Here is a 19,529-nt window from a genome sequence, read left to right as displayed (position 1 = left end):
ATATAAGTGAAAAATTATTCCATAAAGCTGGTAATGTGGGCTAACTTAGTAATGGTTTATGTGAAATGCTGCTAATATTTAAATATTTTTATGTAACTTTTGAATATCTTTTTTAAAGGCTTGGTCCTGCTCCCTGAAGTCAGTGAGTGTTTTGCTTTTGGCTTCAGTGGGAGCAGCACCTACATCTGATTTCTGAGTGGTGGATGGCCAGTTCCTGCTTGCCTTTTTTCTGTGTAGCCACAGAGACGTCAATTGGGCTGTTCATCTGAGTAAGGCAAATAGAATTTGACTTGTGTTTAAATATACTAATTTTTTTTAAAGAAGCAGTTAGTTGTTCAAAGTTCCGCTTAGATAAATAAATGGTGATAAAAAACTGAAGTGTTGTTGTCCTCTATAGTTCTTTATTTTAACCTCAATTAGCTCATTATGAAAAGGACCTCACCAGTCCTTAAAAAAGATTCATTCATACTTTAGTAGTGCATGGAAATAGCTGATGGCACTTTTTGGAGTTACATTTGTTTTAAATGCCTTTATGAAAAGCTTCCTTTTTTTGTTGCTTTTAAGTTTTATAGAACATTTTGATCAAGTTCAACTCAGAATTGGTCTTTTATGAATTAGGGCCTGATACTTCAGATCTTCAGTCATGCACTTAGTCCTTGCCCATGGGAGCAATAACTATTCATGTGCTTTAGAGTTTACAGGATGGCACCCTTGTTTAGTTTAGTTTTACCAACCCTGAACAGGGAAGTGGCAAGAAAAAAGTGGCCCCGTGCTGGGGCCTGGAGCCGCCCCTGTTTACCTAAACTAGTTTAGGTAAACAGGGGCGGCTCCAGGCCCCAGCACGCCAAGCGCGTGCTTAGGATGGCATGCCGCGGGGGGGCGCTCTGCCGGTCACCGGGAGGGTGGCAGGCAGGGTGCCTTTGGCGGCATGCCTGCGGAGGGTCCGCTGGTCCTGCGGCTCCACCGAAGCCGCGGGACCAGCAGACCCTCCACAGGCACGCCTGCGGGAGGTCGACCAGAGTCGCGGGACTGGTGACCGGCAGAGCGCCCCCCGCAGCATGCCGCCATGCTTGGGGCGGTGAAATGTCTAGAGCCATCCCTGTAGGTAAAACATAGGTATGTTCAATCAAGATACAGTCAGTGCTGTCCATTTACGATGTTCAATTGCCAAAAGGCTCCTGCAAAGGTTAGGATTGCTACATTTTCAAATAGCAGCTTTAAAATATATTATAGGTGGGGCTGGTAGCATCACCTATTAAGAAGTTGCCTGATACTTTCCATTATAAACATGTGTGAGTCATAGGCAATGCCAGCACCCCTTGGTTTGAAGTGGTTTCCATCATACACAGGGTTTACAATTTTGTTCAGTGGCTTTCAGCACCCCCACTATAAAATATGATCCAACACCTTTGGTATGAATTGCCATTTTCAAAGGCTTATAACTTGGCAAATGTGCGTGGATTTTCACAGATATGGCAAAAGGAACTCCCTGACGCTAAGGCCATGCCCCCCACCAAACAAATGTCATGTTCCTGCTCCAATGCATGGAAATGCTAGAGCATTTCAAAGAAAAGATCTCAAGAATTTTTTAACATGGGAGAAAAAAACATTTTTCCCTAGCCTCGTTCTTGGAAACAGCTCTACCAGTTAGCTGAAATTTAAAATTAAAAAAAAAATAGAGCCAGATGCAGATATCTGACATAGCAAATGGAAAATTTCAGTCAGAATGCTTAAAGTTTTTCAAAGTTATAAGCAAGTGGGAAATTTGGGGCAACCATAATAATAGTTGGTGCTACCGGCCCCTCATATAGATAGATAGATTAGATAGATAGAGCAGGGCCAGAGAGCAGCAGGAGAGTGATCTTATGGGGTGCTGGAAAGTCTCCCCCTCAGCCTGGGGAGCAGCTATTGAGCCCAGAACTCAACTACAATCGGGGGACAACAAAGGAAAAAAACAGGAACAGGCATGAGGGTCAAAGGGCCAAAATTAGGGAATCTGAAGGGGACACCGAGCGGAGAACCCTGGACAGTGCTCAGTGCTCCTCAAAGATATCCAAGGAGCCAGTGGATGCCATTCAGAGGAACTCTGCCTGGATGCGTGAGGGAATACAGGAATGAAAACAGGCTCTACAGTCGCAGAGCCCCCCTTCAGCCAATCTCCTCTCCCTGGTGTTATAAATGGCCATCTTGGCCATAACGAGGAGGAGGCTGATGAGGAGGTCCCTCAACTTCGTGGGGCCATGGATGGAGTGAGCATAAATGAACAGGTCTGGGGAAAAGTGCAGCCAGAATCTCAATAAGAGGTTCTGGAGGAGCCGGAAGAGGGACTGCAACCTGTACAGGAGAGTGATCCTGTTGGTATCCAGGAAGTGGGCAGGGAGAGCCCGCCCACTGCTAAAGGACCTCCCCCCAGCCTAGGAGGAGGATCCACAGGTCCGTGATACCAAATAATTGTGGGGGACAACTAATGAGATAACAGGAATGGGAGTGAGGTCACAGGATGATCAGAGCCTTATTCCCTGTGGACTAAGGAGAGGTTACTACAGGGTAATTAGAGCACCTGGAGCCATTTAAGGCCCTGCCTGAGACCTAATAAAACCAGCTGCTTCAGTCAGACATGGGAGGGGAAGGATAGTTGACTAGAGTTGGAGGCAGACTGGTGTTAACCAGAATACCAGAATACCAAGGGAAGGGAAACCCTGCCAAAGCAAAGAGACAATAAGCAGCCCGCAAAGCTGAAGAGGCTCGGACCTGGAGTAAGGGGCGGACCTTCCCTGCTCTTCTCCCTCCCCCACCGGGACACGAGCAGAGCCCACAACACCCAAGAATAGGGGCAAGGGGCAGCACCGTGACCCACCATGCTAAGAAAAAGCGTGGGACCCACCACAGTAGTGTTGGCCATTTGCCACAACATATACATATATATTCCCTTGAGACATTTATATCAAATCAATTTGAAATAATTTCATTTAGTATCAGAAGGGATTTCAGAATTTATATGTGTGTGTGTGTGTGTGTGTGTGTGTGTGTGTGTGTGTGTGTAGTTTTTTATATTGCATACTGTATATCTTGTTTGCTGTAAAGAAAAGATGGCATATGTTCTCCCCAAAAATTCTATTTCTAGGCATCTCTAGAATGGTAATAGCTGCATCTCTGGAAATTAAAGAGTGGACAAAATGTGTCAGGTTCCAAAAACTTTCAGTTGATGAGACTTTTAAAACATTCCTAACTAGATCAGTTCCTGTGGGAGTTTAAGTGGACGCTGTTGGACTCATTTTCTGATATTATTTTCCTTTTTCTAATGTATCTACGCATGTTTAGTTTAGGATAAAAAGGAGAAAATATTTAATATAAAAACAAACAAATCTAGAATGTTACCTCAGCTGAATTAACCATTCAGAATGTGTTATGTTTCCATTAAATCAATCTGATTAGCGTTTCTTGAAAAAAGAGGACAGTAGATTTTGCACCCATGTGCATTTGAAAAGATGCTGAGAATCACTAAATGCATTTATATATTACTTTTCTCAAACTGAAAATGAATATTTTCTGGGAAAATGTATTTACACAAATGTATGTGTTCTTACAATTTTAAAAGGTAAACTTTAAAATTCTCAGTTATACCATAATAATTGTAACAAAAGCCCTATCATTTGAGACATTTTAAAGTAAACACTGGAAAATATACTGTATTGGGGAAAAATCCACATTGGTAGAGGAGTGAGAAAGATGACTTAATAGAGCTTTTCCATCTCTAATTTCTAAGGTTTTATTACATGAATTTAATGTTATTTTAATAGTAACTAGTTTACTAACTTCTAATAGTGATTAGTAATAGGAAACATTTCTGTACTATATTGTGATATCTTTCTAGAAAAAGAAAACCTGTCCTGACCCTTTTCAAATAACTCTCTATTTTATCCTCATTCCTTTCAGTTTACAGTCCTGACTAGTTTGTTTGTTTTCTGCCCTGGTCAGTTTATTTAATATTTTGGACATTGTGATAAAATTGAATTAAGTGAAACATCATGCATAGGCATCTGCATTTTTTTCAGCTATAGGCACAATTTGCATATGTGAAATTAGAAGTTAAATGCTAACATTATTCTCAAGTAACGTCAGAGGTCCCAGACAAAACCACACAATTCAGAAAAAGATATTTTGTCCCACACTTTTTTTTTAAGGGTCATTTGCACATGAAAAACATATTCACACATGCAAACATTCACAACTGAGTACAACTATAGCCTCCAGTTCTGGTGAATAGTGGGGCCCTGGTCTACAATTAGGATCTCTAAGTGATGCCACAGTAGAAATAATCAATAATCCTAATATAATAAGCCAAGCCCTCTCATGGAAATAAATGGCAAAACTCACAATGATTTCAACTGAAGTAGGCTCAGCAGCACTATTTATTGCCTGATTTGTGTCTCTTTGTCTATGATGGAGGGTTCCAATTTTTTTCATAGCATAGATCACATTTTAATAGAGATTGTCCACATGAGCATGAATTAGAGGGGAGGTGGCTCATAAGACAATCTCCCTATTTGCTATCCTATACTATCCCTGTGGAAACTACAGAAATTGTTTAAATTGAAAATTAATAGTAGGAAGAGTGTTTAATGTATTTTTAGTTGCCTTTTAGTGCAATTTAGCAGCTGGAAATAAGGAAAAGGAACATGTGATCAACCAGTTTTTTGGTATCCACTAGCAAGTGCCCTGTGGACCAGCAGTTGTCAACCAATCACAATTTGAGAACATCTAGTCTGTGACTATTAAATCACCTTTAACAGTTTCTGGGGTGTAGGTCTCGGGAGGGAAGGGGTATTTGTTCCATTTTGACTTTTATACTCTTGATTTTAACTCCAAACTCAATTGCTTATTCAGTGTAATCAGTTGCATGTAATTAGAGATGGCAATTTTCAGTTCAAATTACTTAGCTATTGTTAAAAGTCAACAAAAAATGCAGACTTACCAGTAAAAGAACATTAATTCACTGCTACCAATCTCCATTTTCCTGTCTATCAACTGAGTGTCACAGGGTTAACAGATCAGGAGCAAAATATGGGAATCAAAAATTGTGACCTATATCTGATTTTCAGCAAAGTGTAGAAGAATAGGATATATTATTTGGTTACTTCTAAGTGTAACACTGTTGCACAAGAGCAAGCACTTATCAGGTCATTTTTGTTCTGTCTAACAAAGGCTTTCAAATCAGACTGTCAGACAATTATGATAAAGTGGTAGTTTAATAATCTAAATATATCTTTACTTATTGAATATTTGCCGGGGTGGGCAAACTTTTTGGCCCCAGGACCACATCTGAGTGGGGAAATTGTATGCAGGGCCATGAATGTAGGGCTGGAGCAGGGGGTTGGGGTGCAGGAGGGAGTGCAGGGTATGGGAGGGGGTGTGGTGTGCAGGAAGGGGCTCAGGGCAAGGGGTTGTAGTGCAGGAGGGGTGTGGGATACAGGGGAGGGGGTTGGGTGTGGGGTGCAGCAGGGTAGGGATACAGGGAAGGGGGTTGGGGGCTCAGGGTAGGGAGTTGGGGTGCAGCAGGGTAGGGATACAGGGAAGGGGGTTGGGGGCTCAGGGTAGGGAGTTGGGGTGTGGGAAGGGGTGCAAAGTGTGGGAGGGGGCTCAGGGCAGGAGGCTCAAGGCAGGGGGTTGGGGTGCGGCAGAGGCTCCTGGGGTGGGGTGGGGCAGAGGGCTCTGTGCGCTGCCCTCACCTGGTTACCACTCCCGAAGCACCCATTGGCCCCGGTTCCCCGTTCCCGGACAATGGGAGCTGCGGGGGGCGGTGCCTGAAGGCGAGGGCAGCACACGGAGCCCTCTGCCCCTACTCCCCCGCCAGGGGCTGCAGGGACGTGGCGCCAGCTGCTTCTGGGAGGGGTGCCAGGCCAGGGCAGGCAGGGAGCCTGCCTTAGCCCCGCTGCACCACGGGGCTGGCAATCCCGCAGGCCAGATTGAAAACCCTGACAGGCCAGATCTGGTCTGCAGGCTGTAGTTTGCCCTCTCCTGATATATGCAATACAAATTAGCATTTTTAAGAGCAGTATTAGTGTATAGTGGAATAAATTTTCAGCTATATTATTGTTTAGTGTCTGTGTAGTCTGCTGATTTCACAAATAATTTAATTCATACTCTCACCAAATCTGCAAAATTATTCTACAACTATTATATGTGATAAGCTGTTAACAACCTATTACTTGGGTGTCATGTCAAACATGCATTTGAAATAGTGTCCCGTCATACATTTCATACCCATATTTAATTCTGACCTAATGAAGATGCAAGGAGTTTGAATTTCTAGATTTTCATTTATCATAAAATTCATGGTATGCATGAGTCACAAAAATAGAAATGGGCAGGTTGGTCTTTTAAATCCAATTTGGAATATTACTCTGTCTGTTCTTATATTCAAGAAAGAATACAGTTGGGTGTTGGTCCATTTATTTTTTGCAATTCAGATTATCAGAGGAAAACTATGTTGAATCAGCAGGAAAAGTGTCCTGTTGTTTAGTGATGTCACCATGCTATCACTGGGACAATTTACCATGTTGGCAGTTTCCTCTGGAGAATATCTTTGAGTATTTTAGTCATGAATTATTCATGGTGGACTGGATCATTCAGAGCATTATTAATGGACAACACAAGACTTTTTTCAGAATGCACAGAAGGCATGGATTTCATGATATTCATGTTTTTTATTAGGACTGGCACTTACTACCCTGCATAAATTCCTTACTACACATGGTAATAAATCACAATATTCCAGAGAAATGCAGGATTGGGCTGTTTATTGGTAAATTGCAGATTTATATTAAAACTGAATTTATATGGAGAAGGTCTGATTAAATAAAAATTAATAGTAGATAACTGGGAATCGTGTGCTTGGTAGCATTTGGGTATAATATAGGATACACTTAGAAGCACATTCATATTGCAAGCTCCTTTTTACATTGGAAACAGCATTTAATCACTATGAAAAATAAAATAAAAAAGAAGGGCATTAGTAACCTCAATAAGAATATCATTCATTAATACTCCTTGATTTGTCCGTAAATCGTAATTAATGACAATAATCATGCATGACACTATTTGAGCTTTTACACAATCCTGGGTCATTAAGAAAGCATTTTCTAACCCCTGGGGCTGACGTGCCTGAGGGGGAGGCACCAGACTAAGTTGGTGGGAGGGAACTAGGAAGGGCAAAGGAGAAGGTTAGTATCAGTGGTGGCGGGGAAAGCTGCAGAACTTGAGCTCTCTCACTTTGCAAATATGCTTTTACATCTGTATAGTGGTAGGAGATTCCCTGAAAGCCACCCACCTTCCTCCCTGTTCCCATTATTCAACAATTAGATATTATATAATAAAGGGCTACTTTTGTGTGTCTGCCTGTCTTCTAACAATGTTGAGTGTCGTTGTTCTCTGCTGGGTGGACATTCAGACCTGCTCAAGCATTTGTGATCAGACAGAGGGCATAAGGGTCTAATACTAATACAAATGGAGTGTTTTATGGCATACCATTTGTGAATGCTTATTGTTTTCACTTGTTCAGTGCTTAAATTTGAATGGGCCTATGTGTTCACATGTTTAATGAATGTTTTCTCTTTCTTTGGTGCAGGGCCGTATCTGCAGAAAAGCTGGCAAATCAAAAAAGTCCTTCAGTCGTAAGGAAGCTGAAGCAACGTTTAAGAGTTTAGTGAAGACCCATGAAAAATATGGGTGGGTCACTCCTCCTGTCTCGGATGGCTGATATTTGCAACCTGCACATCAATGCTAAACAAAACCAAGTACTATGCCATCTCCTCAGTGCTGTACACCACCCATCCTTTTCTACTTCAGCTTCTGTTAGATACCATGAATGTCAAGGAGACATTTAAATAATTTGATCTGTTTACATAGGGAGAGAAAACAAATGCTGTTTAGGATTATGTTTTAAGACTGGCGAATGGTCATCTTTAAGTCACTTTAGAGCGGATGTTATGATTGTGTCATTTGCCCCATGCAGGCCATATTGTCTTCATCTTCTTTCCATGACAGCAGCACCAGACATCAGTACTGGAAATTCCATCCATTACTGCTCAGTTCATTTAAATGTAAATGAAGCAGTTAATATTTAATAGGGAAGCAGTGCATTGCAGGTACATGTTTGCTGTGCTGTTTATCTTTGTTTCCTAGCAGGTCAACATAACTTGAAGATGTGTCTTTATGTGGAGCTGTGGTCTGCTGTGACTACATTTAGACCTCATGTGTGCTCTATATATGACCTTTAATTCATAAAAGCAGAATTATAACAATGAAAGATTCTGGTGTTGAAAAACTGTTAAATGAAATCACCCAATTGGTCAAATTGTACTATCTATGCTGGTATTGTGGTATGCTGTTGTTCAGAGAGAAGCCAGTGTGATTAGATCAGGTGATATTTCAGATACCAGATGCACCCACTATAGGGCTCAAAGTAGTTGATTGTAGAATAGTTTTTATCTTCCCAGTACAATGCAGTACTCCAACAACAGCATGGTTGCCTGTCAGCTTTTCAATGGCAATACGAAAACCAAAAAGCATAAATGAACCTTTAAAACGTATGAGTCATTTTAAAATGATGTGCCAGTAACAAAGTAAAAGTCAGATTTTTCAAAGAAAGTGAACAATTGGTTTGTAAGATGATTTGCATGGTTGAATTTTTTATTTTTACTCAATAGGCATTGTATGTACTTTGAGCCCAGTATCTGAGAAAACCCACTGATGTATATAAATGTCCTGTTATTTAATCATTAAGATTTAATTTTTCTCTTTTGTTCAATAATTTAAAAACTTTCTAAGACTCCATGAAATTTGGAGATAATGTTTATAATAATATAATGAAAAAGCTTAAAAATGTGGAATCCAAATGGAAAATCGTATTGGACACATTCTGAATAAAATCACTAGTACCGTTTCATTGCCTCAAGAATTCAATCATTTTAGGCTACTTTTGTTTTCAAATTATTAGATGTATTACTGTGAAACACTAGAAATCTTATCGATATATTATGCCTGCTCTGGCAGCATTTTCAGTTGAAAGCAGGACATTATTGATTGTAAAATACAGTCCAGAAAAAATATATAATGTGTTTTTAGAGAACTCTCCATTACATGCTTAACACAAGATTAGGCCACTGCTTTTAATCAAAATGGCTGAACAGTCTCCGGCTACATTTTAACAGCACTGAAGAAATCTTTTATTCTAACTATTTATGGTGCTTTGTGGGGTTTCGGCTTGATTTAAAACTAAACAAAATAGAAAAGAACAAATGAATTAACTAAAAATCAGAGTGTTGTAGGGCCAATATAGTACAGTACTTCTGCAAGAGCATGTTTGCCTGTCATCTCTTAATTGGAGAAGCAAAAATGCATTAATCAACTTTAAAAGTATCTGACTCATTTTACAAATGAATTTCATTGTGTTCCCTTCACCCCCTCCACTGCTTCACCAATGCTGCCAGCCTCCATTGCCCCCTTGTCTAGTTCTCCCAGAAGCATCTTTGTGCTTTCTTCTGCCCCACATCTTCTGCCCCCAATTATTCCATAATGCCATTACCCTCTCCTCCAAATCTCTCTTCTGCAAGACCCACATCTTCCAGCATCCTATGGGAAACTGACAGTTGGTACTGCCTAAGTAGATGGTATGTAGGGACTTCTGATTGTTTTGTTTTGTTTTTGTTTGTTTATTTATCTATATTTTGGCAAAATGACAGCCTCAGAGCCATTTAGTTGTTTACATAGCTGGCCTATGAAAACATGTTTCTATTATGGTTTCCCTCACCCTTCCTCCTTCATTTGTTACAACCATTTGGTATGTCTTGCCTTAAGTAAACACTAATTACAGACAGGACTGTCTCTTACTCTATTTTGTATACAGCCTGGCAAAACTTTATCTGATCCTGATTTGTGACTTAGGGTGCTACCATGATACAAATATGTAAATAAGAATTTCTCCCTCGGACCTATGTATCATCTCCATTCAGTGATGAGTCACACACAGCATTCAAGGGCAGAATGTAGAGCTTAACAAAATTTATAGTCATCTATTGGTTTTATTTATTTATTTTTGTAACCTTGATCTATTTTTTTTTGGTTTGTTTCCCTTGAGGAAAAAGAAGCTAGTATATTTTTTTAGGCATCAGTGGTTACTAAGTGCTAGAAACATAGAGCACTAAAAGGAGTGAGAGAGATTTTCTTGCTAATGGTTTATTTCTTAAGAGCACTTACTTCACACAGCATATCAGAATTCTGTTAAAAGCAATGTATAATGCTGAGGTAAATCCACTGGGGAATGTTACTATCTCTGTGATTTATTCTCTGTCCTTTTTTTCCTATCAACTCATTATTTTAAACATGATAAATGGTGACCATTCTTCCTGAGAGTAATGTATTTCATGTTTAATTAAAGGGTTCTGTGAAATAAAACAGTGTAGAGGATAGGTGCCTCACACTTATTTATGTATTTTTTTAAAAAATATATACTTCAAAATGTAAATTATAAATATTTGGCAAAACAAGGGGCATTGCTGCTTAAAATCATACTCCCATAACTAGAAGGCAGCTATCTCCACATCAGTCAGAGCTGTAGAGCAGCAGAAGCAGTGGACCAGCCCTTGAAACGATTGGAGAGAGCAGTGCTGCTTGGCTGCAGCAGTGAAGAAGCGGGGAAGGGTTGGATGACAACATACAGAAGCGGAGACTGTGGGATGGGAAAAAAGGAAAGGTGCAGTCTCCAAACAGGGCAGGGTGAACTGGCTCCCAAACTGCAGAGAGAGGAACAGTCCTGATAGAGGAAAAACCGAAAGAGAGAGGACACAGCAAAGGGAATAATGGGGAACTTTAGGGACAGCACTTAAGACTAAAGGGAAAGGGAGAGGACTATGGAATTAGGAAGGTAAATAAGATATACAGAAAGAGGGGATGTCTACAGTAGGAATGATGTTGTGATGCCTTAGGGGTTCACCCAGACCAGTAAAGGGTTCTGTCACTGCCTCACCTGTAACCTTGTGTTTTTTAGTCTGTGCAGCTTTGGCTCAGAGCCCTGACACCAGCAGCCTGCTCACAGCACAAAGGTTAAAAGCTATTCCATCCACCCCACCCAGTTACTCCATGTAGGGTGACCCCAACAATCCTTCTTGTCTCAAATCTCCCTAAACCATCTCTACTGCAGTGTCCAGTCCCTCTTAGGGCATGTCTACACATACAGTGGTGAAGATGCTCTATGCCAATGGGAGCTCTCCTATCGGGATAATAAAATCACCTCCATGAGCGGTAGTTGCTATTTTGGGGGGAGAAGCTCTCCCGCCAACATAGCGCAGTTCACACCAGCACTTATGTCAGTGTAACTTACGTCGCTCAGAGGAGGGGGGTTATTCATGCTCCTGAGCAACATAAGTTATGCCGACATAAGCTGTAGTGTAGACATAGTCTAAGTGGACATTCACAGAGGTAACACTAAGTTCACTGCCTCCAAAGAGCCAGTATACACAACGGCTTGTTAGCTCAGCTGGGGTGGTACACTCCACCTTAATACTGAGATGGTTTGTAATAAAACAAGAATAAGTTTATTAACAAAGAACAGTGATTTTAAGCACCAGTGAAAGAGATATGAAAGGGTTACAAATAAAAATAAACTAAACAAAAATAACACATTTTCTACTGTCTAAAACTTAATTCTAGCAAGATGCAGCTTTGCCTAAACTAGTATCTTACTCACACAAAGTTTTCAGCATTCTCCAGCATGGCTGGCTGTTCCAGCCAGGATCCTACCCTCACAGAATAATGCTGGTTTCATTGTTCCCTCAAGAGATGGATGCCCCCAATGTCTTTCAGCAGTTCCTTATAGGGTGACCAGACAGCAAATGTGAAAAACTGGGACAGGGTGGGGGGTAATAGGAACCTATATAAGAAAAAGGCCCCAAAATTGGGACTGTTCCTATAAAATTAGGACATCTTGTCATCCTAGTTCCTTATATCCCCAAAATGTATCTTTAATTTCAAAGTCAAGAAGCCCTCCTGGGGTTTCAGCTTTGCTCAGCTCTCTGTGTCCCACAAGAGACAACACCATGTTAATTTTGCAGTCTCCTGGATTTTACAACACAAATGATCTTCCTGCAATCTCTGATGCAAGTGAGTAGCCCATTATCCTTGTTTATGATCACACCTTGCTTGGTTTGCAACTGAACCAAAGAGGTTTTTGCCTTCCCCTTTGTCTAGAAAAAACTTGTTTCTTCCTTTGTCTGTTTCCAAACCATAATATCAGAGAGTATCAATAATTTTACATACAGCGTTTACATAAATTTCAGTGATATTAATGAGCAGTGTATTAGTTTTCAAATGATATATTTGTGACGAAGTGGGACTGGTCTTACTGGGGGCTGGGTACAGATCCTAAGTATCTAGCAGCAAAAGGCCATGCAGCCAAATGCCTGAAGCTCTGTCTCCTAGCAACGGATGGCCCGGCCCCTCCCTGCAAAGGTGCATCTAAAGGTGTTGGAGACAAAGGGGTCAGGTGACCTCCTAGCCCGGGAAAGAAGCTGAGCAGAGAGGAGGGGCCGGAGGGGGTTGGGCAGACTGGAGTTGGCTGGGGAACAGAGGGGAAGCAGGGAGAAAGGGCTCTGATCCCTGATGGGGGTTATGGGGTCCCAAGATGGACCTGACAGGGGGGGATCCTGTTATCTGTGCCTGCAAGACCTGTGTTGGACTGTGTTCCTGTCGTCTAAATAAACCTTCTGCTTTGCTGGCTGGCTGAGAGTCCTGGTGAATTGGCAGGGAGCCCGGGGGTGCAGGCCCTGACTCCCCTACACTCCGTGACAACTGGTGGCAGAGGTGGGATCGACTGCACCCTGTGGACGGCACTTCCTGCAGTAAGTGACTGGGGAGCAGTAAAACGAAGGGGTGATTAACCCCTGGGAGAATGTGACCAGAGAGAAGGACTTTGCAGTAACAGGGTCCCCCGGGGGATCACAGCGAGCGATCCCAGGGGCGGAGGGGGCTGCAGCTCGACCCTGGCAGAGAGGTGGTGACCTGAAGGACTGGCACACTAGGGGTCCCCCTGGAACCCGTGGGGAGCGGCGAGCACCCCGGCCTGCGAGCGGCCAGCAGGAAGATGTATGCCACGCAGCGCAAGTGTGACCTGGTGGGGCTGTGCCAGCGGAGAGGACTGCGCAGTGGGAAGCTCACCAAGGCCCAGCTGATTGCCCAGCTGGAGGACGCAGATCGTGTGAATGAGCCGATCCCTGTCTCTGAGGGAAGCAGCCGGGCAGATGCAGCACAGGCACCAGTGTCTGTCCCCGCTGGGAGTGGTCAGCTGGCTGCTGAGGGCTTCCCGAGACCTCCCACCCCTAGGCCTAGGGGGAGGGGGAGGAGGAGCCCAGCTACCGAGGGCACCGTGACCCCCCCCGGCCAGCAGGGGATCGGCCCGGCGAAGCTCACCCCCCAGCCGGGGATCGTCCCGGCGACGCTCGGCCTCCGTGGAGCGCAGGCGGCTGGACTTGGAGAGAGAGATAAAACTGAGAGAGCTGGAGGAGCGTAAGGAACAGAGGGAACATGAGGAGAGACAGAGGGAACGTGAGGAGAGACAAAGCCAGCGTGAGCTGGAGGAGAAGCAGAACCAGCGTAAACATGAGGAGAGGGAGAAGGAGAAGCAACGCAAATACGAGGAGAGGGAGAAGGAGAAGCAACGCAAACATGAGCTGGCCCTGGCCCAGCTGAACAACAGTAAGGCCCCGGCTGCGGTGAGTGAGGGGGGGCCCAAGCCTACAAAGAGCTTCGATAAGAACTTCCTGGCCCGGCGTAAGGAGGGGGAGGACATAGATACCTTCCTGACGGCCTTTGAGAATGCCTGCGAGCTGCACAAGGTTGACCCTGCAGACAGGATCCAGTTCCTCCCCCCTTACTGGACTCCACCGCCATGGAGGTGTACAGCTGAATGAGAGGGGCGGAGGCAGGGGACTACAACCTGTTCAAACAGGCCCTGCTCCGCGAGTTTGGGCTGACCCCAGAGATGTACCGGAAAAGGTTCCGGAGTCAACATAAGACCCGGGAGGTCACATACCTCCAACTGGTCAACCGGGCGCAGGGGTATGCCCGCAAGTGGACGGCTGGGGCCCAAACTAAAGAGGACCTGCTTGACCTATTCATACTGGAGCACCTGTATGAGCAGTGCCCGTCGGACCTGAGGCTGTGGTTGATGGACCAGAAGCCGGAAAACCCGCAGCATGCAGGCCAGCTGGCCAACCAATACATGGACAGTAGGGCAAGGGATAATAGGGAGGCGTCTCGAAGGAGCAGGTCTGCCTCAACGCAGAGAGAGAGTCACCATGGGACCTCTCAGAAGGGGCCGAGGGAGGGCCCCCACCAAAGGGAAACATCTAGCGTCAGGTCCAGCCGTCCCACTCGAGGGGACCAATGGGACATGAGCTGCTATCAATGTGGCCAGCAAGGCCACATACGGGCCCAGTGCCCCAAGCTCCGGGACAAACTGAGCAGACCAACCCCACACCAGGTCAACTTGGTAGAGACCCAGCCGGATGAGGGGCAGCGTTCGCAGGAAAGGGGGGCTGGCCGCGTACCACCTGCGAAGGAGGGAGGGGGGCCCCGGGTCGGCCCCTCCGAGGGGCTGGATGCTCCCCGCCCTGAGTTTTGGGTTTACAGGGTAGGCACCGGGCTGCCCCTCCGGAGCGAGTGCCTTGTTCCCCTGGAGGTAGACGGGAGGGAGGTCACTGGGTACTGGGACACGGGCGCAGAGGTGACGCTGGCCCGGCCCGAGGTGGTGGGCCCAGATCAGATGGTGCCCAACACCTACCTGACCCTGAGGGGTGTGATCGGGACCCCATTCAAGGTGCCTGTGGCGAGGGTACACCTAAAGTGGGGGGACAAGGAGGGCCCCAAGGACGTGGGGGTGCACCCACATTTGCCCACGGAGGTGTTAATGGGGGGGGATCTCGAGGACTGGCCCAGTAACACCCGGGGTGCCCTGGCCGTGAACCGTAGTCAGAGTCGACGCAGGGCTCTGCACCCTGACACCGGGGAAGGTACTCTGTCCGAGGCACCGGACCCTGACCCGGTGGGGAGGGAACGCCCAGGGACAGGGCTCAGAGAGGCTGTGGCCCCAGACCCAGCCGGTGAGAGAGAGCAGATCCCCATCCCTGCCCCAGCGGCTGAGTACCAGGCCGCGGTGCGGGAAGACCCCTCCTTGCGGAGGATAGGGGACCTGGCCAGCCTCGTGGGGGGACAGACCATGGGACGAGGTGGCCGGAAAAGGTTCCTGTGGGAGAAGGGGTTCCTGTACCGAGAATGGGCTCCCCCAGGGAAGATGGAGTCAGGGGGGATCAGGAGGCAGCTGGTGGTACCCCAGGAGTATCACCACCAGCTGCTGTGCCAGGCCCATGACATTCCCCCCACAGGGCACCAGGGAGCCTGGCGTACCCAGCAGAGGCTGCTACAGAACTATTACTGGCCTGGGGTCTTTGCCCATGTCCGGCAGCACTGCCGCTCCTGTGACTTCTGCCAGAGGGGGAGGAAGGCCCGGGACAGGGGGAAGATGGGCGTAAGACCCGGGCCCCGCCCTGAGGAGCCTGTCCAGAGGGGGGCCAGGGTCAGAAGGGGGGCTCTGAACCGAGAGAGCCCAAATCACAGCCCCCCAGACTGGAACGTGGGGAGAAGGCCCCAGCCCAGCGTGCACCCCAGGGGTATTGGGGTGGGGAAAGGGCGCGGGCGGCATAAGGCTTCCCCCCTGCAACCTGCAAGTGCCCTCGAGTCCCCCCAACCTACAGGGGGGCAGGAAACTGGAATGACCTGGGGTAACTCTCCCCCCAGATCGGGGGGGACCCTGGGGCCTCTGTGGGAATGTAGGTGGGTTCGAACTTCCCCAGGTCACTGGCTGGAGTGACCCCGCTCAGTTCGGTCTCGAAGGGGGGAGAGGTGTGACGAAGTGCGACTGGTCTTACTGGGGGCTGGGTACAGATCCTAAGTATCTAGCAGCAAAAGGCCATGCAGCCAAATGCCTGAAGCTCTGTCTCCTAGCAACGGATGGCCCGGCCCCTCCCTGCAAAGGTGCATCTAAAGGTGTTGGAGACAAAGGGGTCAGGTGACCTCCTAGCCCGGGAAAGAAGCTGAGCAGAGAGGAGGGGCCGGAGGGGGTTGGGCAGACTGGAGTTGGCTAGGGAACAGAGGGGAAGCAGGGAGAAAGGGCTCTGATCCCCGATGGGGTTATGGGGTCCCAAGATGGACCTGACAGGGGGGGGATCCTGTTATCTGTGCCTGCAAGACCTGTGTTGGACTGTGTTCCTGTCGTCTAAATAAACCTTCTGCTTTACTGGCTGGCTGAGAGTCCTGGTGAATCGGCAGGGAGCCCGGGGGTGCAGGCCCTGACTCCCCTACACTCCGTGACAATATTACAAGACACCTTTTAAATAAATATAACAATGGTGTGTGAGGTGTATTGAACTGATCAGGCCAGCTGAGATTTACTGTTACATTTCAGGGAGCCCTTTACCATATCACACTAGAGTGCTCTTAGTGACACAGGTATATCTTGATAGAAAAACATATGAGCTCTGACTACAATAACACTTATGCTATTTATAGCAATATTATATGTACACTGTTGCTGAAGAACAGGTATAAATTTTCCTACTCTAGACAAGGCCAGAAGGAGAATAAAGGGGAGGAGAAAACTGGGAGAAGGAGTAGGCAAACAGAGATGGAGGAGGAACAGGAGAACTGGGAGAGAGGTAATATGAAGTGGAACCCAGAATAAAAATGGACAGCAAATGCAGAAAAAAAAGTTTATAGGGAAAAAAATGAACAAGATGGAAAAAAAGAGAGAAAATGACAAAACAGTGAGAAAATGGACAAAAAGGAGGTTAAGAAAACTTGTCTGTGCCAGACTCTGGCATGGGAGACTATCATGGGGGTTGCCTAAGTGCTAATATATTACACAGAAGGGGCTCCAATAAAAACTCACAGTCCTAAAAAGTCAGTTTTCTTTGTGTCCTTCTCTTGGGAAACGAAACAAGAGACACTCCTTTGCTTTGTCCTTTTTGTGACAGCTGTGACAGCCAAAGATCTTGGTATAGGATGGGTGTTCAAAAAGTTAAAGCCATTCCATTGAAAGTGATGCAGCCTATCAGCCCCCTTTTATTTTCTCCCTACAGGCATGTATCTGTCACAGATCTTGAGGTGGTCCAAGGAGACCTCACTACTAGGATTGGCCATTTCTGCCCCTTTCTGTCTAAGTTTCAGGATATCAAAGGGATTTCTTCTGCACAATGGAGAGTTCAACACCTAGTTCCTCCATATTCTAACGTAAGAGCTCCTGGAAGCGCTTCTAAATAGGCTTGTCTACTTCACCCTACACACACAAACCAACAAAAAATATTTCTATTGACAATAATTGAAATGTACAGATAGGAAAAGTAAGAAAAATGCTGCTTTAGAATTTCTAAGAGATTGATTTACCACTATTTATTTTGTATACTTTGACATATGAAATTGACAATTTATGGTTTAATGGTTATAAAGCTTTAATTTTTTTTTTAAATTTCTGTCATTAAATATTTATTGTCTGACCCTCCATTGTCTGACCCCCCCTATAATTTCTCCACATGTGAAAATTAAAATAGAGAAAACTAAACGAGCCAAAAAATAAACATTGATATTATTAATCAAAATTATAAAAAAATAAAAATTGAATTCTGCCAAGCCTTCTTGTAAATCACCAGATAATTGAACTTCCTGTAACACCATCTGGTGAGGAGGAAGATGGAGCAGCCTGTTCAGGAATATCATTTTCCATCTATCCTTCCAAAACCAGATGGGCATTCAGAAACCATATCTCCTAAGGAAGATGGAAGTTTGAAGATGAGGTTTAGCTCTAAGAAGATTGACTCCAGGATTGAGAAGGCCACAAAACTCCATATGGACATTGGATAAAGAGTCCATAAGGTTAATGGAGAGGACTCTCAATGAAATCCTACACAACTGGAGAAACGGCAGAAGTAATAGTGGAGACACATTTCCAGAAGCCATCTTGTTCTTGTTCTCTGGGCATCTAGAAATAGATCTCAGCTACTCAGAAGCCTCACGGATTAAAGGATTCTCAGAATTTGCCTCAAGCACCACTCTAGAGGGAATGAGTCTATTCAGGGAGCACCCAGATCCAAAATTTCAATTTCCACAGAGATGATCTCCTGATGTATCTTTCTTGTAATCCAATTTAACTACAAATACTATCACACATAATGCTTACTCTCCTAGGTAGTCCCATAGAAGCCAATTGTTGTGTTTAGAACAGTGGGGGGGTTCCAAAGAGGATGGAACTAGGCTGTTCTCAGTGGTGGCATAACAGAACAAGAAGCAATGGTCTCAAGTTGAGGTGGTGGAGGTCTAGGTTGGATATTAGGAAAAACTATTTCACTAGGAGGGTGGCGAAGCACTGGAATGGGTTACCTAGCGAGATGGTGGAGTCTCCATCCTTAGAGGTTTTTAAGGCCCAGATTGACAAAGCCCTGGCTGAGATGATTTAGTTGGGGTTGGATTAGATGACCTCCTGAGGTCTCCTCCAACCCTAATCTTCTATGATTCCTGACCAGGGTTCCATTTTGCAGCATAGATGGGATAATAAATGTGTCCCTGCATTGTGGGTTTTAACACAGTTTAGGGACACACCTTTGTATTCACTACAAACTGGAATGGTTTTCAAACTAGGTCAAAGGACAAATAGGTTGAAAGTAAGTCACCCACTACTATCAACACAGCTGTAGTGGAGAAGGGCTGTAGACTGGTGTAATTTATTCATCAAAGGGTGCAGAAGGGAGGTGTTGAAGCAGGAACAGTGGCCTGAAGGACTTTATAAGAAATTATAAAATAAAGAAGATATAGAATATTTAATTATCTTACACTTTCCTATTAGCATCTTCTGTATTCTATACATGACACCATGTGTAACTTGTATCTCCATATGTCACCTCTGAATTTGACCATATGAGTAATACACTAATATTCTAAAGAACCATTGTAATGTCATTTAAATTAATTTTAAAAATCCTGAATGTTCTTCTACAGCACTCAAATAATATACTGTCATGTGTCATATTCCGTAGAAGCATAAATGCTTTCTCATACCACCAAGCCTCAGGCCAATCAATGATGATACAATTCACAAAGCAAAATTAGAAACAATATAGTTTGGCTATCCGGCTTGTTCTTTTTCCTGCTTGCTTTATCGTCTGATCTCCAAAACGTAACACCATAATGACAGCAGCACAGTGATGACATTACCAGCAGCTGGTATCTTGATTTATTTTTAATGGTATCTTTAGTCTATGTTATTCAGAGGTGAAAGTAAGCTGGTCCGGTCTGGTACGGTGTACCGGCAAGAGCCAGTACGCCGTGCTGGACCGCACCGGCTTCCACAGTGGGGATTGAAAGGGCTTTGGGCTGCCCAGGGCTGCGGGCAGCCCAGAGCCCTTTAAATCCCGGCTGCAGCTCTGGCG

At 45.0% G+C, this 19,529-nt stretch overlaps 1 protein-coding gene across 1 annotated transcript in view; it reads left to right on the top strand.

The window, feature by feature from the left end:
* Window positions 1–7,793, top strand: part of UBE2QL1 (ubiquitin conjugating enzyme E2 Q family like 1) — a 39,204-nt gene extending 31,411 nt beyond the window's left edge. Inside the window, exon 2 of the mRNA XM_045002939.1 lies at window positions 7,628–7,793. Coding sequence (XP_044858874.1) covers window positions 7,628–7,759 — 132 coding nt within the window. The 3' untranslated portion in view covers window positions 7,760–7,793. The remainder of the gene's footprint in view (window positions 1–7,627) is intronic.
* Window positions 7,794–19,529: the final 11,736 nt, after the last annotated feature.

Source organism: Mauremys mutica, chromosome 2, assembly GCF_020497125.1.
Source record: "Mauremys mutica isolate MM-2020 ecotype Southern chromosome 2, ASM2049712v1, whole genome shotgun sequence".
In the NCBI taxonomy this organism is placed as follows: domain Eukaryota; kingdom Metazoa; phylum Chordata; order Testudines; family Geoemydidae; genus Mauremys; species Mauremys mutica.
Note: the sequence above shows the minus strand (reverse complement) of the source record. Positions and strands in the feature narration are given on the sequence as shown.